Source organism: Macrotis lagotis, chromosome 2, assembly GCF_037893015.1.
Source record: "Macrotis lagotis isolate mMagLag1 chromosome 2, bilby.v1.9.chrom.fasta, whole genome shotgun sequence".
Lineage (NCBI taxonomy): Eukaryota > Metazoa > Chordata > Mammalia > Peramelemorphia > Peramelidae > Macrotis > Macrotis lagotis.
In genome coordinates this window covers 79,703,237-79,727,879 of record NC_133659.1, presented here as the reverse complement: position 1 = coordinate 79,727,879, position 24,643 = coordinate 79,703,237, and the positions used below count along the sequence as shown (strand labels likewise).

General features: G+C 34.7%; 1 protein-coding gene across 3 annotated transcripts in view; it reads right to left on the bottom strand.

The window, feature by feature from the left end:
• Positions 1-24,643, bottom strand: part of C2H1orf21 (chromosome 2 C1orf21 homolog) — a 266,665-nt gene that overhangs the window by 143,404 nt on the left and 98,618 nt on the right. For all 3 annotated transcript variants that reach the window (XM_074222218.1, XM_074222220.1, XM_074222219.1), the window contains exon 2: positions 17,999-18,225. In XM_074222218.1, coding sequence (XP_074078319.1) covers positions 17,999-18,092 — 94 coding nt within the window. In that variant the 5' untranslated portion in view covers positions 18,093-18,225. The remainder of the gene's footprint in view (positions 1-17,998; positions 18,226-24,643) is intronic.

Here is a 24,643-nt window from a genome sequence, read left to right as displayed (position 1 = left end):
TATTCCATTCCAATTTTATTCCATAATTTGTTTAGCCAGTTCCCTAATGATGGATAATCATTTAGCTTCTAATCTGTCAGTTTTACCACTCTAACTAACATCTCTTGAATTCATCCCCTTCTCTCCTCTGATACTGCCACAATCCTGGTGCAAGTTCTCATCTCCTTCTTTGGACTACTGCAAGACCCTGCTGATGGGTATGTCTTCCCTAAGTCTCTATCCCACTCCATTCCATCCTCTGCTCAGTCACACAAGTGATTTTTCTCAAGTGCAAGTTTAACCATATATCTTATTCCCCCTTTTCAAAATCTGGTGGCTCATTATTTCCAGGATCAAATAAGAAAAAAAAGTTTGCTCTTTAGTGACTTTTGAGATTGAGGGAAAGATAATGAGTTCAATTTTGGACAAGTTGAGTTTAATCATCCAATTTGAAAAATTTAATGGACAGTTGAAGATGTGAGACAAAAGTCTGTCCCCCATGCTGTGGATGCAACCTCTTGTTACCTTCCCTGAATGAATCCCATGTCCATTCCAGTAGTGAGCTGATAGCATCAAAATTCATTACATAAGAGGCAGAATGAAAAGACTTTGTGACTCATATGACCCTTTATAATTATGATATCTATGTACCTCTGTGGTATTGGTACAGACCAGCCTGTCTTTGGGCTAGGGTAATTCTACTTTAGTTAACATTTGCTTTCATACTTAGATACTTAGGGTAGCTAGGTGGTATAGTGGATAGAGCATTGGGTCTGAATTCAGGAGGACGAGTTCAAATCCTGTCTCAAACACTTACTAGCTGTGTGACCCTGGACAAGTCATTTCACTCTGTTTACCTTAGTGTCCTCCTCTGTAAAATTAATTAGAGAAGAAAATGAAAATCTCAAATGGGTCATGAAGACCTAGTAACAACTGAAAAAAAACAACTTATACTTCAGTTAATTTTATATAGCCTCATCTAATCTCTAAGTCAGTTTGGCCCCTGGAGTATTAACTCCTTTCCCCAAGTGTAAAGATGCTAAGTAAGCCATAAGTGAAAATTAAATTTTGGTCACAAACTCCAGGAGAGGAAATAATGAAATATGGTTTAAAACAGCCCCATTGCATTAATGCAGGCACAGCTTTAAATCTCTGATTCTTACTGCCATCAGATGTTTCAAGGTAAAGTATCAAACAATAGGGGACATGGGGGCCACACAGGATATGACCATTTGTGAGCTCCAAATATTTTGGTGTAAATTCCAAAGATAGGGATAGAAACAGTTTAGATACTGTTTGTGAGGGATGAGGGAACCTTATATGGAAATAGAACATAGTTTCTTAATTAGAATCATAGGATCAAAAAGCTAGAACTCAAAGGGACCTCAGAACTCATTTGAGCTAACCCATTTATTTTATAGATGGGAAAACTAAGCCCCAAAGGTGAAATGATTTGCCCAAGATCACATATGGAATAAGCATTAGCAGGGAGACTGATCCTAAACTCCTAGAGCAGAATTTCTTAACCTGAGGTCCCAGAACTTAAATTTTTTTTGATAACTTTTGATGTTTTAAAATATTTTGATAATGTGATTGACTTCCTTTGTATCTTATGTATGTGATTCCATGAATTTTATTTTGTGACTTCAGAGAACTGGCCCATATGCTTCATCAGACTACCACAGGGGTTTATGACAGAAAAAAACATCAAGGACCTCTGACTTAGAGTAGAGCTGTCAAACACTTGCAGACCAACTGGACATGAACCAGATCAAAATTTAATTGGGAAATATTTAACAAATAAATAAAAATACTATCCAACAGAGATAATGTTAACACGTGGTTTCCTAAGTCAATATGCATGTACCAGCCCTTTTATATGGTTTAATGACTTAGAGGATTTTCAAAGGCTATAAAAGTTTCAACCAGGCCCTGCCAAGCTGAAAAGGTATCTAATACAGGAGCGATGATAGACTATATCAATTGTCTTGGCACCATCAAAAAAGGTTCCTTTAATTTTAATTCTTTTATCCACAGCAACTCAAGAAGATAGTAAACTAAGGTGTGAAAGGTTTGCAATAATTGTTTTGATGTAATGAAAAGATACTTGTAAAATGCAAATTTCTACTTGATATTGTGAATATAATACTCACAGAAAAGACTAATATTTTTGACCCCAATTATCAGTTAAGAATTAAGAATCTCCATGAGTCCAACCTTTAGATTTCATTGTTTATTAAATACATCAAATTTGTCATCAATCTCATAACTGACAGGTAATAAATACAAAGTTATACTGCCAAAGTGAAGTAAATTTTTTTCACATGATAGACTTTTTCACACCTTATAACTAAATAGCAACTTGTAATACTCAGGTTTTTGTAATAGATTTTTAAAATTCTTACAAATTATCATAGTTATGCTATTTTAAATTTAGAATTCAATAAGCATAATTTACTGATTGAGATAATTATGATTTTCTGAAGAAAGAAAAGCTTTTAAAAAGTAGGAAATTCTTTTCATTCTTCATACTTTCTTATACCACCCCCTTCCCTGATAATATAACCTCATTTTTCCTTTCCTGATTGTCCATAACCCATCAGCACAGAGTACATGCAATCAATCCAATACTTCAGTATAAAATATCTTGTAAAGTCCCTCTTTTTGTATCTTTTCTTATTATTTCATGGGTCTCTCCCTGTCTCATGTCTATTATATCCTTTTATTTCTCTCCCCCAGAAGACTCTTATTTTCTTTTTCATAGGCATCCAATGGAGGTGGTTCAGTTATCCTTAGCCTGTTTTGTGTTTATTTCCCCAGGGCCTACCAATGTAATATTAAAGCTAGAAAAGACTTAGGGATCACAGGATCTCAGAATCAGGAGTAACTTATAAAACTCATCTATGCCAGACCACACCTGCACAGGAGCTCTCCTAACCCTAATAAATGCTCATTCAATCTATGTTTAAAGACTTATAGTGTTGATTGCTTGAGGCAACCCATTCTCCTGTTTGGCAGTTCCAATGGCTGGGTAATTTATTTATTTATTGTTTTTTTTAGATTTTTGGCAAGGCAAATGGGGTTAAGTGGCTTGCCTAAGGCCACGTGGCTAGGTAATTATTATTAAGTGTCTGAGACCAGATTTGAACCCAGGTACTCCTGACTCCAGGGCTGGTGCTTTATCCACTGCGCCACCTAGCCACCTCGTAATTTATTTTTAATCCAAGCCCAAATCTGCTTGCTCCTCTTTCACCCATTTAATTCTAGATCTGCCCTCTAGCACCATGTTGAAAAAATCCATCTCTCTTCCCTATGACTAAGGAGCCATTTTTTGTGAATGTGAGTACTCTCTTCACCAGTGCAGACTGTATCCTCTTCTATGACTTAGTAGGCAATTTTAAAGAATTCCTATGGTTGAAAAATCCATCATCCTGTAGCCAACCTAGTAATGGAGCTTCTCCAGTCTTAGTGAGGTAAGTCAATAGATGTCTGACATACCATCCATCACTTGCTCTAATACTTCATGTCTTTTCAGTTTGGTAGGATCAGCATTCATCATTTAGTTTCCAAAAACATGGGATGCACATCAGACTATGCAGACTTCCTCTCCCACCTTCCCTACTATAAACATTTACATATGAAGTAGTTTCTTCCTCCTATAGTTTTCATCATTTCCATCTCATCAACCATTTCCTCCCTAGCAGTCAAAATCAGACTCAGGATAGCCATTTCCTGGGATTTCTCCAATCATGGGATTTCTCCAGTTTTAAATGAATTCCAATCTGAATTTCTCTAAAATTATGAATACTAGAAAAAATCACCCAATTCAATTTTTAAAATATTTCTTTTGAGGAAATAAAAACTTAAGAGAGGTAACTGATTTTTCCCAAGTCATTACAGTTGATAAGCAAGTCTAGGTCTTCATGTTAAATCTAATGCTTTTTTTGCTTTATATCATGGTGTAGCACTTAAGCAGGAAAAGCAATTACCTATATTGAATTTGTTTAGCGTCTTCCTGAAACAAAAGTCCATCTTTTTAATATCAGTGTCTTCCAGAAGATGTTATGGGTTCCTCTGAAGCATGAAACACCAGAGTCTCCAGAGAATTTAAATTACAGATCATCCAACGGTCAATGGAAAGATGTATCGTCAATTTGATTAAGCTGTAGTATCTCACCAATGAAGAACCATATATGAGAAGTGGCAAAAAAATATATTATTGAAATGTATGAATGAAAAAAAAAGTAGACCAGCCATGTAGTCAGAATCAAAAGTAACTGACTCATAGCCTTCCAGTGGGATTCAAGAAATCTAGAGGAAGCCCCATAGCATGCTGATCACAACTTCTGTGAACTTCCTGGAATTTATGGGAGGACATGAACAAGAATCATTTGGGGTAGTAGGAATGGAATGTAATCCATATCCTTTGAAGATAATACTCATGAGTTGATAAGGTCATGAGATATCAAAATATTTGTTTAGAAAGTCATGTATCTCCTTCTTACCATTCATACTACTTTCACCACTTCTTGTTTGTTCTATTCTAATATTTTCTCCCAATTGGTCTCCCTTCTTTGGTTCTTTCCCAGTAGCTCAATCTATCCTCCAAATAGCTGCCAAATTAATTTTCCTGAAATACAGGCTTGACCCACAGTACTCCCAAACTCAAAAGTCTTCATGGTTCTTCACTGCTTGCAGCTTGAGGATTGAAAAGACATTTAAGGTCTCCAGTATTCTTTCCTTTACTACCACTTCATCCACTCTCTGTCCCAGTCAAATTAATTTTTATATATGACATCTGTCTTTTGTATAAGCAATCCCCTCTATTTGGAATATAGTCCTTCCTCACCTTCATCTTCCAAAATCTCTGATATCCTTCAAAACTGAAGCCAGGTGCCACTTCTGAGTAGAGGCTTTTCCCATTCCATATAGCTATTATTTCTGTTCATGTTGCTGTACTGTGCCAAAAGGAAGCAAACTTTTTGAGGGCAAAAAGACTTTCTTATAACAACAGAAAGAGCAATGGATATGCCATGGGAAGATCTGAAATCAAATCCTACTTTGGAAACAATAACATTGTGACCTAAGGCTTAGTTTCTTTGGGTCTTAGTTCATGCATAAAAGAAGGGCTGAGATAACTGAATTTATGTCTTTGGGGAAGGGAACAAGCATCTGTATCATCTAGCTGTATCTTTGAATTCTCACTACATAACATAGTAGTTTGTTGAATGAAAATGAATAATTAAAGCCATGGTATTAATGTGGGGCAGCAGAGCATTTTAATTGGGAAATCAGAGAAAAATCACAAATTATGAGTGGTAAGACTTGTTATTTACCCTGAAATAGTAAGCCTGGCCACAGTTTTTGTCCTAAGAATCTTTTAATTTCCATTTATTTATTTATTTATTTATTTATTTATTTATTCGTTCATTCACTCATTCACTCATTCACTCATTTATTTATTCATTCATTCATTCATTCATTCACTTATTTATTTATTTATTTATTTGTTTGTTTGTTTGTTTGTTTATGTTTTTGCAAGGCAAACAGGGTTAAATGGCTTGCCCAAGGCCACACAGGTAATTATTAAGTGTCTGAGACGGGATTTGAACCCAGGTACTCCTGACTCCAGGGCTGGTGCTTTATCCACTGCGCCACCTAGCCACCCACTAAGAATCTTATAAGGCATTGTTTCTCAAACTGTGTTCCTTAAAATCATGGTCTCCCAACTAGTCCATGAAATTCTGTAAAATGAAAAAAATTAGATGGTAGATCTAGCAAACCAAACTACTTTGCTGTCTATCACTACACACAACATTTGTGTTTTTCCTATGTGGAGAGCCATTATAGATTGTTCATTATTGATTAAAACAAACAAATAGAATAACTTATTGATTTAAGATTAAATACACTATCAGGTGACTGACCATAGGTTTCAGCAAAATGTATGTGATATAAATCAATATCTGTTTATAGTTTGTGTTTTGTTAAAATTAGAAATAGTAGTGTTTTAAGACCTATTAAGAATAATAGGAAGTTTGAAGAAACGGAAAAGCAAAAAAGGGAAAATAGACAAAATTCTGATGAGGAAACAAATATCTACAAAATTCATTCATATCAAAGATATGAGGCACACAATGATAATTATAATCTCTTTTAAATTGTATGCATTGTATATGTCACCATATTAAAAATAATTCCATGTTCCCAGAAAAAATTATGAAATCATTTCTAAATAAAACAGAAATTTTAAAAGGAAGACTAAAATCATTTTATGGCAAAAATGTGAACTAAAACAACTACTGACAGTGGTTTATGAAAATAAGTGGGAAACAAAATATTGGGAAACATTTATAAAGTGAACTATTGCCGCAATTTTGTTTCCATTTATAACATATCTACTTATAGTATCAATCAGACAGGCTATGCTAGCAAAAATCCAATGTTTCTTACCTGGGTTGTTTGTAATAATGTTATATTTGGAACAAAATATTCAGAAAACAAAAGGTGTTTTTGTTTTGTTTAAATTAGCCTCATCTCATTTGGTTCCAATGAAATAGTTTTGAAAAGATCATTGAAAGAGATTTTAATATATGATTTAAAACAAAGTTTTTCTTTAAAATGAAGGGTTCTAAAACAAAATAACAAAACAGAATGATCAATAAATATAAGGGCTAATTTTGTTTCTCAAGGAAAAAAATGATATAATGTATTGGGGTGGGACACCATTGCATAATCATAGGACCTGAAGATAGATGAGACCTCAGAAGTCATCTAGAGCAACTCATATGTGAAAGGATTGCTCACTGCACATAGCATACCCAACAAGAGGTCCTCCAGTGTCCCACTATGAATGTGAAACATTGCATTTACTATCAGATCCAGTTAATGTGTTGGTTAATTCTTTGGAACTGCTTTCCCTCCCTTCCTTTTTATAAAGGATTTATTGTTGCAAATATGGTTTGCTGGGGTATGGGAAAGAAAAGGAATATGTTTGGAAATAAAAGTGATAGAAAAACCTACTTCACAGAGCTAATGGGTGATTATAAATGTATCTCACATATACTGATGTGAAAAAATGCTATATTCTAGAAATCCTGGTCTGATGCAGGTCCATGTCCCCTGCTTCAGCCCTCTATTTGGCTAAATAATTGAGTGGCTATATTTTAAATGAGAACAATCAACAGTTAGATAACTGGAATTTTCTTGCCCATCAATACTAGTACATCTGACAACTTTTTGGATCCAGCTGTCCTGAGACTATTTCCAAATATAAGGAGATATTACAGCACTACCCTCTTCCCCCCAAGTTTTTTCTTCCATATGGCACTATTTCACTTCCTAAGCAGGCAACAGAAAAAAACCCCAAACAACATTAAAGTTACTGTTTTCAAAAAATCTGATTCCTAGGTACACAACAATTTGCATGTAGTCTAGTTTAAACTACAATTTCCACACTATATTTGTGAATGATTTTTAAAAAAGTATTGTACTTGCAAGTCAGAAAAGATAATACATGACTCTGGTTTCTAACAAATATTATAATAATAGAAGAAAAAGAAGAAAATGATATAATACTAATGCATACCCTGGGAAATAAACTTCAATACTAAACATCAACTAAAGTCAGATTTATCGCTTTTCTCCTTAGTCTAGAGATTTAGAGTCATTAGAGATAAATATGGTATAATCCTATTACATTCATCTTTCCTGTATCATCTGCTGAGACTGGTCTGCTAACTTAATTAAAACACAGGAACACATAAACACCAGAGAACAAGAAGCTGATGGAGGTCAAACTAGAAAGAGACTAATCCCTGGGAACAGAATTACTTTAAACAACAAAATTAACAGAGAATTGTTGTGTTGATAAGCTTTTAGGGAAAGAGTTACATGCCTTCAGTAAATTGGCTGGGCTTTTTCCCTCTGTTTAATTGCTGAGAAACCCAATCAAAGAATCTGAGGCCAGCAGACACTTGAGAAATTTGGCACCCATAGATCTGGGCATCACGAGGGTCCTTCAATGCTGAAATTCACAGACACTCCAGTTCTATGAGACAACTATAGTAAACACTACTTCACAGTACCCAGAAAGTTCTTAACAAAGCAAAACAAATGCAACCCTTATTAGCCACTGACTCTTAATCGTCTTGTGAAAGTCTCCCATGAGGAAGATTTACATGAACTGATGCAAAAGCCTGAAAGTAGAATGTGGAGGGGGAGAGAGAAAGAGAGAAAAAAGTAGGTAGAGAAACTGCCAAAAATAATTATAACAATGTAAATGGAAAGAATCACACCACTACCAACACCACTACCACAATCACCACCATCATCACCACCATCACAACAATCACCATCACAACAATCACCACCACCACCACCACCACCACCACCACACCTAGCTGAAACTGAACTAGAGCAACTATGACTAAATGTGATCTTGACAAACAAAGGAGAAAATGCACAATATGCCTTTCTTTGCAGTGATAGGGTACTATAGGTGTGGAACACTGAAATACTGTAGGACTTGGTTAATATAGTTAGTTTTGCTGAATCACCCCTCTATCCCACTCCCACCTTTATTAAATCCTCGTTATAAGGGATGGTTCTTTCTTTTGGGGGGATAGAGATAAGAATATATTTTCAAATGATGGTAAGAAAAATAAAATATATTAAATTTTTTCTTCCATAAATTAATTTGCTACAATTTGACTTAAAAAAATGGACATTTTGTGGGACATGTCCAGAATGAGGGAAACATCACAAGGTTATATTACATAAGCAGTAGTCCAACTCCATTCAATGTAACCAGTATTTATTAAACACTTACTTTGTGATAGTTATCATGCTTAGGCAAAGATACAAAGAAAAACTCTGACTTCAAGAGGCTACATTCTATTGAGAAATAACAACAGATAGACAGGCAAGTATAAGATGCAGACAAAGTAATTAAGAATGAGGACAAACAAACTACTGCAGGAACAAAGCAAGGGCAAGGATAAGGTTGCTTTAAACACCAGGAAGCAAGAGCCCAAAAGAAAACTGACCATATCTTTCGAGATTCTGTCCGATTGGTATCTACCAACAGCAGTTGGGTACTTTCTGTCACATCCTGGCTCAAGATATTAGGAAGAGGCTGCTCTTTTGCATCAAAAGATTGATTATCTAATGTTCTGCCTCAGGTTACCTTAGAGGACTGTCCTCTTAGTATAGCAAACAGCTCCTACCCCTCCTCCTCCTCCTCTTCTGTCTTTGCTGTCATTCTTTATAGAATTTTCTGAATCTCTCCTTCTACCACAATCCAGACTCCAGAGTCTGGTTCTTAAATGCCAGTGAGCATTTCAGTGATATCAGGGTCTGAGAATTGTCAACTGGCAAAGTCTGACGGTAGTTTCTTTTCACCACCAAGATTGTTCTTGTCTTTGCAATGAGGAAAAGTTCTGAGGAGGAAGTAACATAAAGAGGTGCCTGAGGAAAGTATACAGACTGTAAAGTTGCAAAGATTTTAAGTTCCCAGATTTAGAACTGGAACAGTCTTTGAGGGTCATTTAATAATATCCTTTTAAATTTTTTAAATTTAATTTAATAAAAGTCTGGCACATAATAGCTATTTAGTAAGTGCTTATTCACTACTGACTTTGAGAACCTGAGTGGAGTGACATATTCATAATTATTCAGGTTACTCGAAGGTTGAATTTGAACCCAGATTCTGACCTAAAGTACAAAATTCTTTCCACTATACCATATATTCTACCAGAATATCCACTAGAGTGAACTTAAGAGATAATTTTTTTTCAAGACAGAAAGATCCTTCAGTATTGCATTTAAATTGGCCCTCATTTTCTACTTAACTGAAGACCTAGCATCAAAGAAATAGATGAGTACAAAACAGAATCTTGATGATTAGTTAAGGAAGTAGAGAGAGGAAAGACATAAACATCATCACAATGCCAGGGAATATAGGAAATTAGTACATACTCAGAAGGTGGTATGGTCTGGTAGGTAGAAAAAATGCTGGACTTGAGTCAAAAAGACCTAAAACTGATGCACCAGTTACTTGTCACCTGTCTTTAGTCAAGGTAGACTAGGCATCAGTTTGCCAATAGAGAAATGGACATAAGACCAGATGCCTAACTCAGAAAATAGTTATAAGGGGAAGAAGAGAGAATATATTTTGTTAAAATGTTTGTGTCCATAAAGCACAATGAAAATGTGACTACAGTAACACTTGGGATTATTATTTACATCCCAAGTATAGGACACATTCTCACTTCCACTAGTAGAAAAAGTACACCTGAATAGACATTCATATATGCTCGAACTCCACTGGAATTCTGACTAATAATTGAGCATGGTTATATAATTTGATATGGTTCAAACTTTGTAATTCCAGCAATCACAAATGTTAGGGGAGTACAAAAGGGAACAGGGAGGAAGGTCTGGGTGGGCAATCAGCATATTGGTAATAATTGATTTGATTTCTTTAAAATGTCACACAAGTATGGGCTATTTTCTCTATGCAAATACCATTTCCTATGCAAATTCCAAAAACTATTAGAGAATCCCCTTCAGTACAGATGCTGTCATTTTGTCTATGTATCCCTGGAAATTAATAGCAGGTTTTCAATAAATGTTTGAGGAATTTGATTGAATCGAGGAAGACATTCCACATGCCTGGCAAAAGTGGTCAAACTCTGGAATCACAAAATTTAAGAGTTGAAAAGGCCTTCAATCATCATCTAGTTCACAGCAAATACCACAGGAATTCCCACTGTAATATACCTGACACATGGTAATCCAAGTCTCTGCTTGAAGACCTCCAAGAACAGAGAACCCACCAATTTGACATAACTCATTCTATTTTGGGATGTAACTTTTAGGAAATTTTCCTGAAATCCCCTTTATTATAGCAATGGAAATGTTGAAGGATATAAAACAGAAAAAGCAATGGGGAAAAAAAACCCCTGACTTTGCAAATTATACTCAGTGCTCCTAGATCTCTTTTCTGGAGTCAAATAGAAAAAAGACTCATTCTCTCTGCACATGACAGCTCTTGAAGGACTTGAAGAAAGCCCTCATATTTCCCTGAGTCTTCTTTTCCTGCTTTGCTGCGACTTCAAAGATCCCATCCCCCTCTTCCTGTAAGATGCAGGTCAAGCAATACTTTCCACAAAAAGCTTTCCTGTCCCCTCGACTACTGATGCCTTCCCTCTGAAGACATTTGCTTTAGCAAGAAGAGGGGGTCACCTCTTTGTGGAACAGGAGTGAAAGAGAAATGAAAGCTATAAAAATGATGGCAAATCAGTATCCGAATGTTCACATAACTTCTCCTCTTATTGCCTTACTGTTATCTCATTTTCCTTACTATATTTCAAATTCCTTAGAACCAGAGAGGAAAGGGACACTATTTCCTTTTGGAAGAAATCAGAGCAAGTTTAAAGGAGGAAATATACTTGAAATGAATTTTGAAGAATAGGTAGATACTAGGTAGGTAGAGTTGTGAGAAAGGAAGAGGGGAAAAAGTAAAGCAGAAGAATGGAAGAGAGACACGGGGGATACTCTTGGGGAAAAGAAAGTAGTTTGATGAGAGTGCTAGGTTGTTATTGTTGTCCATTTGTTTCAGTCTTGTCTAATTCTTCATGACCCATTTGGGGTTTTCTGGGCAAAGATACTATAATGATATGGTATTCCCTTCTTGAGCTCTTTTTACAGATGAGGAAACTGAGACAGAAGTTGGTTTATGCAAGATCACACAGTAAATATCTGTGGGAAGATATGAACTCAGGTCCTCCTGACTCCAGGGTTGGTTTTTTATCCAGAGTATTAGGTAGATGAAATGAGGCACTTAGAGAAAAAAATGAACAGCTAGGTAAATGGGGAATACATCACTGAATGTGTGGAATTTTAGGGCAAAAGTTTCAGATTTTATTCAGTAATCAATGGGAAGACAAAAACAAATTTAAAGCAAATAAATGTCATTATTGGAGCTAAATTTGACAGTAGTAATTGTGAACTATTAGAAGAATGAGTAATTTCAAAACATATCTTCTAATATCTAGCCTCTATGGATTTGTTGCTTTCACTTGAAATAGCCATCACCCTTAAATCCATCAAACCTGAAGATCACTTCAAATGTTATCTTTTTTTAAGTTGCTTTCCCTATTTCTTCTTTTCTTCATTTGAACATTACTTTGTACCTCTCATATTCATTTCTACAAATATCCTTACATCCTCTGAATGTAAATACTCTGAGGGCAAGGACTTTATGGTCTTACTGTTGTCTTGCCTAATATATTGCTAGCATTTTGTTGTTCAGTTGTTTCAGGCATGTCAGACACTTTGTGACTCTAATTGAAGCTTTCTTAGCAAAGACAATGAAGCGATTTGCCAGTTCCTTCTCCAGCTCATTTTACAAATGAGGAACTGAGGTAAATGGAGTCAAGTGACTTTCCCAGGGTTGAACAGTTCATGAGAATTTGAGGCCACATTTGAATTCAAGAAGATGAGACTTCTTGAGCCCAAGCTCAGCACTCTGTCCACTGTATCACCCAGATGCCCGTTGCTACCGTAGTTACTGACAGTTGGCACTGAGTAAAAAAAACATAACAAAGAAAGCAAGAATATGGGCAGGAAGAAATGGAGAAAAGGCAGAAAAGAAAGAATGAGAGTAGAGATAAAAGAAATAAAAGATAAAAGAAAGATAATTGGTATGAGAGGGATGGAATAAAGGAAAGCCAGGAGAGCAAGGAAGGGGGAGAGTGAAGGGAGGAAAGTAGATCAAGAAAAAGAAAGACTGAGGTGGGGAGAATAGCAATAAATTTGTATACTAGGAAGAGAATGGCAATCTTTATGAGAATACTCTCTGTGGAACTATCTCTTATAACATCAAATTAATTTCTACGCACATAGTTAAAACACTTAAGAAAAGATGCTTGAATGAATAAGACCTAATATGCCCTAAACTACCCTTAGAACTACCCCGCTCCATGCCTCTAAAATCCAGCCTTGGCAGGATCAGAAGTCTCTTTAATGACCTCAATCGATTTACTGACCATTTTTCATGCTGCATTAACTATTGATGAAAGGAAAATTCCAAATTTGGAAATGAAGCTTTCAAAAGTAGGTCTGATTCCCGGTAGCAGGACCCTAGGAACCCTGAGACCATCCTTTTATGCTTACTAGACACTTTCCTGCCTATCCTTGGATACTCCTGCTAACTCTCACCTTGATATTACATTTAGACTGTTATATCAAGAAACATATACATATATATTTATAGACTTGTATATATACTCCATATATGTCTGTGTATATTTATATAGTATATACCAACACTAAAAATAAACTCCATGCAAATGAAGTCAACAATTTCCCAAACTTCCAAAAGTCAGAATGTCAATTTGCCATTTTTAACTTCCTATTTCCCCTCAAGGAGAAACCAAATTCAGAAATCTGTTCCATTCTATCCATCCATCCATCCATCCATCTATCTATCTATCTATCTATCTATCTATCCACAATACATAAATCATATACATATGAATCTATCAGATTTCTTTGCAAGGCAAATGGGGTTAAGTGGCTTGCCCAAGGCCACACAGCTAGGTAATTATTAAGTGTCTGAGACCGGATTTGAACCCAGGTATCCTGACTCCGGGGCCGTTGCTTTATCTACTGCACCACCTAGCCACCCCTGAATCTATCAGATTTAAGAAAATTACTGAGACTAAGCTGCTTTGCATCAATGGAAATTACAACATAAAAAAACAAATACTATATTAATAACTTCCATTTTTCCCTCCTCCTACCCCATATATGGCTTTAGGAAGAAAAGAATGAAATTAACACTTTTGAGGGGAGTGGGACTAAAATGGTTAAGTGTGACTTCATATGAAAATACTCACTCATATAAACATATACACACTTTATAGCCATTGCCCAATGTGCCACATTTCATGGAATCTGTCAAGTCTTTGGCAACACATGAAAACAAAACCCAGCAGTTTGAAAAGTTAACAAGGTCACTTCACTCAACCAAAACTCTTGGGGCAATTTAGGGAAAGTACAGTGCAAATGGATTAAGTATCTATCAGTTCTAGAACACAGGGGTAAGTCACGGGTGTGATGTCAAATGGCTCCAAGTGATCCCAGCATACTAGTTGTTCAACTAGCTATTCCTTATTCAAAAGTGGACAATAACCCTGTTTGTCCTTGTAAACTAATTAGAAGGAAGTTAATGCCACTCCCCTTCCTAGTCACAGTCAAATAAATGATGATGGTGGAATGTATATGATACCATAAGCTTCACAAAGTTTCTAAGTCTCAATTCTAACTATGTTATCAAGTTTCAAAATTGTCTTGAATGGTTGAGGTTCTAAACTTTTTATTTTTGCCTTTTTTAAAAAAATATCCCTCTTCCACAATCACAAAGGTTTTGTTCTATTAAAATTAACAGAAATGTGAATTTTGAGGGAGAGCTAATTGGGATTTTTTTTTAAATCAGCTCCCTCATTAACACAATAGTGTAACTTGAAGATGGTTAAAAGAAGTTCATGATTAAGGTTATCAGATATTTAAAGATTTATGACCTGGAGTAACTTGTTAAATAAATGGTCACTATCCACATCATTAGTTACGTATTAGAGAATTAGTATTCCTCCCTGATGCACATCAGTGTTATCAAACTCAAATAAAAAGAAGTGCTACTAAACTGCATATAAGGATTACTGTGGGCCATTTATTGACTTAAAAGATCACACATTAACATTATTTACGCTCTACTGTATTTTTTATTTATTTTGTTAAACATTTTCCAATTACATTTTTGTCTGGATCTGGCCATGGTTTGACACCCTTGATGCAAATCATTTCAGTATCAAATCTTTTAGTCTCTGTATCTCTGATATGAAAAATAAATTATTTCATTCACTTTTACTCTAAAAGAACTATAGATTCTGATCCTTACACTAATGTCATATCTCAATGTCCAATAGAATTGAACATTAAGACTCTAAGGGAATGAAACACACACACACATTTCATCTAACAATATACAAAAATAAACAGAAAATCATTTTTAATTAAAGGCAAAATGGGATGGACATTACATTTTAGAATGTGTAATAGGGAAGAAAAAAGTTCAATACTCTCAGTTGGGGCATGAATCTGCTAGAGGTAAATTCACTGATTAAATTTTATAAATTCTAAGCAAATCTGTTTAGAATAATAAAGTATGATTTTCCATGCCTTTTTTAAACTTCTCTGATCAAGTCATTTTGATTTATAAAATTTAAAAAGAAAAATAATTACATAATCAAAATCAAACATGAGCAAAGTTTACATAACAATTTTGATTCAAAGAGAACAATAATCATAATTTTGGGGGAGCCCTATAGAATCACTTTCCTTAATAAAAGATTTTTTTTTAGTTCATCTTGAAGTAATTCTTCTAGAAATTCTCCTTTTAACCTGGTCAAATTTGAACTCAAGAAATACTTTTATTAATTGAATTAATAAAAGGCATCTTTCTCTTAATCTAATCATTACTTTCTAAGTCTAATAGGCTTCTTCTCTCTTTAGAAACTGGTCAATGTTTTGATAAGAATGGTATGAAAAGATGGCAGTATAGGATGGGTGTTTTCGGAATTGATGGTTAAAGAGAGGTGCTAAGTGCTATTATTATTCTTCTGCAACACATAGTCTGGTGAGGTAAAGGGATAATGTTATATATGCTTCCACAATGGTGAAAATATGGTTACTTGGAAGGAAAAGAAAGGTGTAAAAGAAATATTCCAGATAACTGGGAGTTGAATAGAAATTCCATTTTGCTATGATTCTCATATTAAGAAAAAAACTTTGTAAATTATATATCAGACTTTAATAAGTAAATCTAGGGAGGGGCCAGTGCCTTTTAGTAGAAAAAATACTGAATTTGTAATCAGAGGTCTAGGTTCAATTCTAGCTTGAAAAATTAAATGTAATTTAAAGCAAATATCTTAACTTTTCTGAACTTCAGTTTCCTCATATGTAAGCAGAGGGGGGGGGTTACATTAAGTCTTTATGAATATAATTTATTCTTTCTGATCTCTCCAGTTCCCCAGATTATGTATTTTGTATATATTTATTTTAATGCATGTTTTCTTCTCCAAAGAATGAAAACACCTCAGGGTGGGAACTGTTCCATTTGTCTCTGTTCCTATAGTAGATAACCAAAACAGGCTTGTTAATTGATGCTATTGTTGTTGTTGTGATTCAAATCAATTAAAAGTTCCATTAATTATGTTCTAGTTCTTAAATGTTTACTTTATTGCTCTTAGGAAGACACTAAATTCTTACTTACAGCAGTCAATAAGAACAGCTTCATTCCCAGCAATAGATATCCTCCCCCAATTCAAGTCTAAAAGGAGACTCCTCCCTCAAAGGCCCCTCAGTTCTCCTAACACAGCATGGCAGACCCCGCTCCATACAAAACAAGTGCCCCAGTCACCACACTGGAACAAAAGCTTGGTGATTCTAAAAATAGTGACACTATTTTGGGATGACTGCATATTCGGCACTGCAGTCAAACGAGACAGCTCATTAACAGAAATATTTGATCTCAAGCAGAGCCCTCATCAAAAAGAGAGACACAGAGGAGAGTTTTTGTAGTTAACAAATTTTATACAAATGTCAGCTGGTAATACTAGTGGTTAAACAGTGAAATAAAATGAGTTGCCGTCAACCAGAATGCCATTTTCAACACCCTCCTATGAAAGTGCTTCATAAGAGCCATGATAACTGATATATCTCAAGTAATGATGACTTGGAAATCCTGCATGATTCTGAAGTGTCTCTAAATTGTAATAAAAGATTGAAGTGTATTGAAACATTACAGTGTAAAGTGTATTTTATTACATTTTTAGTTTTTAAGTTGATTCTGGGGTTTCCTATCTCACCCAGCCTGGAAGGGCAGGGCAATGGTCACTCCAGGGTCCAGTCCCAATGTTGATTGTCTCAGAAGACTTCACCTGCTTCATTTTTCTGATCTGGTTTATTTCAGATAGCCTGATGATTTTGCCTTCCTAAGAGTTTCACATACTATGTTGGATTAAAGTGAACACTGATTGACTTTAGACCTACTACAGTTCAGAACCTCAAACTCAAGAGATATACCAACTTTAGTGTCTCAGAGCAAGGACTAAGTGTGTACCTGAATAGACTATTATTTTTAGAAGGTATCTAATCCATGTTTACCATCTGCATTTTTAAAACTAAGAGTTAGGTCCATCACTAGATTCACTTCTGATGAGCTGGGTGACCTAAGTCTTAGTTTCTCCACTTGCAAAATAGGCATAATATGAATCAAAAGGAACCTACCTCCCTTAGCAGTAATTTAGTTCACCCAATACAACATAATTACTATTCATTTAAACTTTGTTTGAAGACTTCCTGTAATGAGAAATTTTATTCTCTCCTGAATTAGTTCATTCCATTTGAGAAGATTTAATGGTTAAGAAATCTTTTCTTGTTATCATTTTACTTTGCCTTTCTGCAATTTCAAACTCCTTTACCAGTTCTACCCTATGGCACCAAGTAAAACATTTTCAATCCTTGTTCTTCTTGGGACTATTGTATGAAATTAATGAAGACAACTCTATATGTGAAGGTCTTGTAAACCATAAAAATTACTCTTGTCCTCTCTCATCTGAATGATATGATTCAGAGTATAGATGATAACTCTCTTTTATTTATAAACTACTTGCATGATTAGAATATCTCAGTCCACAACAACACCTAAAAAGTTTTATTATACATTAACCCAAAGTCAATGACACAAATATTCTTCTGCTGCAGGTAGTTCCACTGATTCCACATCTTGCCTTACTGTAACCCTTCCTCCAAAAACACATCACCCATCTGATACTATTAAAACTCCCAGATTTGTCATCTCACAACCTCTAGGACTACAATGAAGAAACTCAAATATTAGAATTTCTGTCTTTGCCCCAAGAGATTGAACAGCAAAATTCTAAAGACTTACCAGCAAACACATCTCCATTCTGGTAGTTTTTCCCCTTCTGGGCTTCCTCTTCATTCTGAACAGTGGCAACATGCTTGGCGGAGGCACAGCCCATAGTCTCATTCGGTCAGCTCCAGCCTCGCTGAACTACAAATCATCTCTACAGACACAGGCACATACTTTTGTGTTTTGGAAAAAAAAAAAAGAAAAAATCCACCTTCCAGCTCAGTTGTCAAAGAGGCTTCTACCTGGAAAAATAGAAAGGGTACATTAGAATATATGCAGTCACTAAAATACAAAGCTCAATATCTGTCAATAACTTAAATCTATGTTCGGCGACAGAATATAGCAGCTGAGTAAAAAATAACAAACTTGTATGATACTGGAAGCAGGGGAAAAAATCCACCGTTTAATAATGGCTACATTTGGGAAGGATATTGGCCAAGGTTCTTGCTCCAACTCAGCTAGGAATTGGATCTTGGATAAGTCATTTAATTTAATTAAGGCTTAGTTTTTTCATGTCTTTGAAAAGTGGGGATGGTTCTACCTCAGGGCTGCAGTGAGGCTTTAATGAGATAATGTATATGAACATATTTTGTGAACATAGTAAAGGAACACCATACAAATGTAAAGTCTTATTAATTCCAAATTTCTTAACTTTCCATCAGTATGAGTACTCCCTCCATTGAAACAAATCATGGTAGAAATCTTAGAATAAATGACCTTTTTGAGCTGCTGTGGTCAGAAAAATATCATTTTACTGATGAGGAAACTGAAGCCTAGAAAAGTTAAGCAACTTCAATCAACTCACAGTAGCAGAGCTTGGGTTTGAATCTTAGTTTTCCTGATATAATTCCTCTTATTTCTTGACTCTTTTTTTTTCTAATATGTTTTGTTCAATGCAGAGAAGATTAATTTTTAAATAGTGCTTTCCTTATGTCATTCCCCTGCTCTCTTCTGTAGGGTTTTCAAAATTCTCCATAGAGATACAATATTTCTTCTTCATAACCTTATTTTCTACTACTCCTTAACATACATCTTTTACTATATAGTATGGCCATCCTATTGCTTTGCTCCATCAAAATTAATTGTAGACTTATAGATTCCAATTCTGATAAAATCACTTTCAACAACAAAAAATGATCATGTTCATTTACTATCTTGAAGTATTTCTTCAAGTTGTTTCCTTTCTCTGAAATGACCTCTCCACATTTCTCTTCATCCCTCTGCTTCTTTTAATTATGTCTTCCAAGCCTCTTCCAGGCCTCTATGAAGCCTTCCTTAACCACTCTAGTTCTCACTGATTTTCCTCATTGACTTACTAGTTTCTATAACTATACTGCTAAATTTAGTGCTTGATAAAATACTATCTTGTATGATTTCCTGTTCCCTAAGCTAAAGTGGAAGCTCTATGAGTGGAGAGACCTTATTGTAAACTTCTGTATACACCACAGCACCTAGAATTATACTAATACTTCAATAAACATTAAATGATTGACTGATGAATAACTTGGAAAAGTACTTTACTTTCTCCTATTTCCTCAAGCTGTATAAATGTTACAATGTTTGTGGCAGTTCATTTATCAAACAAGATGCCTTTTGAGGATGACATCATGACATTCGTTCTCCTGACACCTTCCACTAATTCATTCACTCCTGAGAAAAGTAAAAAATGGGTCTGAAGTACACAGAAAAACAAATGCAAAATAAAAGAAGATATCATTGGTCACTAGAATCAACATAGATACCTCTATGTAAGAAGAGAGTGATTCTAACACTGAAGCTGAAGAGTTTCTGAAGGGCAATGTAGGTATAAATGGTGAATATGAATAGACTGTAACAGACTACAGAACTTATAACACTATGAAAGAGAAATTGTTGTAGAGGCCATAATATAGGCAAGGACCAATGGAAGATGAGTTGGTTGCATAAGGAAATAGCAAAAGATAAACCAATGGACAATTTGAATGTTCCATTGATATCTTCAACTTTATATATATATATATATATATATATATATATATATATATATATATATATGTATAGGTTTTTTGCAAGGCAAATGGTAGGTTAAGTGGCTTGCCCAAGGCCACACAGCTAGGTCATTATTAAGTGTCTGAGACCAGATTTGAACCCAGATACTCAGGACTCCAGGGTTGGTGCTTTATCCACTGCGCCACCTAGCTGTCCCCTATTGACATCTTCAAAAGGTAAGAACTTGATGAAGAAGGTCCTAAGAAGTCTCATTGGAAGGACAGGATTTCCATCTGATTCCGGGGGGGAAATGTCTATATCCATGAGCTCATAGATCCATTTGTGTATTTGAGAATTTTGATAACACACCTCATTAAAACATAAAATCCTTAAAGAACAGGATTTTTAAAATGTTGTTGTTTTTTATTCCCTAGTGACTTGCATTTAGTAGATGCTTAATATATGTTTTTAAAACTAAGTTGAATAGTTAGGAACTTTGTTACCAAAGGGAGAAATAATAAAGAATATATTCTAGGGCTTAGAATTGGGTCCCTTCCCCATCCTTTGATAGTAAAAGACTGTTTTTAATACATATTCACATAGTTCCTAACAAACCTGCAATTCTACATAAAATCACTCTCAAAAATGATTATTTTTATTTCCTATTTTCTGTGTAATAGACTCCCAACCTCACTGCCTTCAAACCAGTTCTTCTACTTTTCTTCTAGAGCAAATAATATGAAGGCTAATATAATCAAGACCTGGGTGAGACTTTCAATGCTTAGGGATAATTAGACCTCTAAGGTGCAGGGTTTTATTTTATTTTTTGCTAGTTTTCAATTTTTTTTTGTAAAGTTAGTCAATAGACAATTAAGATTTATTAAACACTATGTGTGCTAGCTGTTAGGGATACAAAAAGAGCAAAAGACAGTCACAGCCCCTATTCTGCAAAAGACAGGAGCTCAGAGTCTAGAGAAAGAGACAATAAGTAAACAAATATGTAAAAATCAAGCTCTAAATAGGATAAATAGGAAATAATTAACAGTGGGAGGGCATTAGAATTAAGTAGGATTGCAGAAGACTAGATTTTAGTTGGAACTTGAAGGAAGCCAGGGAAGACAATAGGTAGAGTTAAGGAGAGAATCCGTTCTTTCTTTGGAGGACATATCTAAAAGTTTGGTGTTTTTTTTTTAAAGACTAGATAATTGACTCAATAAATTACATTTATCTGGTAATTATAGTTGCACATTACTCTTCTCAGGAGCAGATTAAAAGGACCAGCCTAGAAGTAGAGAGGGTTATCCAGGACTTTCCTCAAAATAACTCTATAATGTGGTTAATGAAAGGATTATTATGCCTGTTTTATAAAGATGGAAACTTCTTACTCAGACAGTTCAATAAAATGGTTTGCTCAGGGCTGCATAGCTATTACATGCAGGGAACACAGGTTCAATCCAATTCTTCTGACTGAAAGCCCAACATTCTTTTCCATTTCACCAAAATGGCTCTCTACTTCATCCGAACACTTCAATCTATCTCCTATTTCCAAGGTTTTTTTGAATTAAAAAGAGCTATAACTGATCTACCTGATGCCATTCTACCAATGCGTTTTTTATTCTACAGTATTTCTATTTGATTATGCATTCATGTAGTTTTATACTTTCTAATTCATAAGGGGATATAATTTAGAGGTACTTAATGGATTATATCTCCCAATGTCACCTATGATCTGCATGACAGATCACTCTCTTTCCTGTTTAGTGTCTTTTCCACAGCAGCAACTCTTGCATGATACTGAAAGGTAGGCTCTGAAGATATTCTTAAAGAATTTGTCCCTTGGCAAAGTGATCTTAAAGATATTCATGTAAAAGAATTTTCAAAGTGTTCTGTTAAAAGGAGAGAGACATTAAAGGAGATGAGAGGACAGTGGGAAGGGTGCTGAATTTGGAATCAGAGACCTATTATGCATGCTTCCATTTCCTGGCTGCATTACCTCAGACAAGCTATTTAATGTCTCTGAGCCTCAATTTCCTCAATTGTAAAATGAGGAGTAGGACTGAGCTCCCAGCTCTGTCTACTATTTATGTGAACAATTCTTAGTAGTATGATTCTAATACTAAATACTGTGAAGTTAAAAAAATATATTTAATGAGGGGTGGGGAGGGAAGAACAGAGAATTCAAAATTTAAAGTTTTAAAAATGAATGCTAAAACTTGTTTTTACATATAACCAGTGGAAAATAAAATTTAAAAATAAAAAAATTCAAAAATCTACATACTATTTTTATTCCTATAAAAGGGCTTCTCCAGATGATTGAGAAGACAATGAACATTTTAAAATAGGATTTTACAGAAACACAAGGTTAAGGTTAGAAAGCCTCCTCTTAGAGGTCACCCAGTCCAAGTCCCTCATTTTTAATTGAGGAAACTCATGTAAATTTTTTTTCTTGGGGGGGGGGTGTTTGAATTTTAATAAAATTAACATGTTACATTTATTATGCCCTTAAAAGAATGGAGGATGTGTATACAAGATTCAGAGATTTAAACCTATTTGGAAATACTAATATTCTAATAGTAATGATGATATTTGTAGAATACAAAAACAACAAAATAAAAAATATTTTAAAACAAAAGAAAAGAAATAGGGATCTAACCTATAATTACAGAAGTAATGAGAGAACTGAGAACTTCTGACACTAAACCATATTCTTGCCATTGTCTCCTAGTCCTAAATAATATGAATAACACGAAATTGTAGTATTAGTACCACTACCACCTGCCCCACGTGAACTTAATAGTTTTTTTAAACAAGAGTAAGAAAAAAGAAATTCAGAATACAAGAGTCCCCAAAGTTTCATATATTAATAGGGAGATCATCCATTGTAATTGATTGTCATAATTCTTCCACATACCTGAGCAAATCAAGATAGGTATCATATCAACTCACTAGTTTGACATTCTGAAGCCTGATCCCCAATAGCATTACAAATAATAGGCATCAGAAATGCTGCTTCTTCACATATTGTAATGAATTTGTATAGCCAGAACACAACCTCTGTGGCAGACAGTTATATTCAGTTCTATTTGACTACTATAATGAAGATAAACTAATAAAATGTAATGATAAGAAAAGGTTATTCTATCTGTGTTTCAGATGTTTTAGCAGACATTTAATTAATAGAGCCAAAGGTCATTGTCAGCTAATCCCAGTATCTGACTACATTTTGGAAGAAATACCAACATATGCACACAATCAAACAAAGAAGAGTGGGAGAATTAGAAGGGCTTAATATATGTAAAAATCCCACCAACCTTTCACTTAATTCAAACTTGCAGAAAAGCCACCATTCCTTATAGTCACTCATTTCAAACCTGCAGATGCCAATGTGCCAGGTAAAAGAAACATTCTTAATGAATACTTTTCATTTCCCATGTACCAGAGAGTGAATGAAGGAGGCAGACTTCACACATTGAATGGAAAATTAGTGATGTGGGAAAAAGTGAGAATAATGCAGTCTTCCTCTTTACCATCTTCTCAAAATAAATAAAATTTTAAAAAAGGGAAACTTACCAATTACTACTAAATTTTTATTGGAAACAACACAACACTCGAAACTTTTGTTTGGCAATTCCCTAAATTTTTCTCCCCACTCCAGTTTTATTGTATAAACCCTCACATGAAATTACTTACACACCAAACACACACACACACACACACACACACACACACACACACACACACACATCATTCAAGTGGTCAAAGCCCACAGTTAATTTAATGGATTATCTTTTTCCATCCCTGGTCAGTCCTCTATCCTGAAAAGTTTGTTTTATGTATTGCAAATTGTTTGTTTTTGAGTGTGTGTGAGTGTGTGTGTGTGTGTGTGTGTGTATTAAATCATTAGTCACAAATATTTATAAAAGAATGAAAAAAAGCTGAGGGTGGGAATGGATTATAAAATAAATACTTTAAGAAAATTTTGGTGGAATTAATATAAAAATTTTACTAGAACTACCTTTTTAGATTTCCTGTATTTTTTCTCAGGCTAACAGGGAAAGATCACAGGCACATTAACAAGGAAAAATGATTTAATACATTTCACAATTTAAATTACTAGGTAGGAGGATTTCATTTAATTATATTTTTCTACAAAATTTAGCATCCTCATTGTTTGATACTCCTTTAAATTCATATTCTTCCCAACTCAGAAATAAATGTAGATTTAATTTCTAGAAAGTACATACTTGACATTTTAAAGCAATAAACTATTTTAAGTGCTTCTCAAATTTTTACTTTAATCAGAAAAGTGACTAGTAATCTGGTTATTTATTTAGTAGACTTTAAATGAAAAAGTAATGGTGAAATCACTGAGAAATGAAGCATCCCAATCCAACAGGTTACTTGTAGATAGTTTTGAAACATTTTTACAATGCTATTTATATTTTAGTCATGATGACTTTCACCCATAGACAGAGGAATACTTATAAAATATTCCCAATAAATACTTCCCTAAGAGTTTGCTTCCAAAATGTGATTTCCTTCCTACCATACTATTTCCTCAGTATATCTAAAATGAATGGGGGCTCTATCCAGAAATTTCTGTCTAAAGACAGAAAATATTTTGGTCAAAAATGCTTCCTTTGGACTCAACTCTGTTTCTTTATATTTGTCTACATTGTTTTTTCCCTAGCT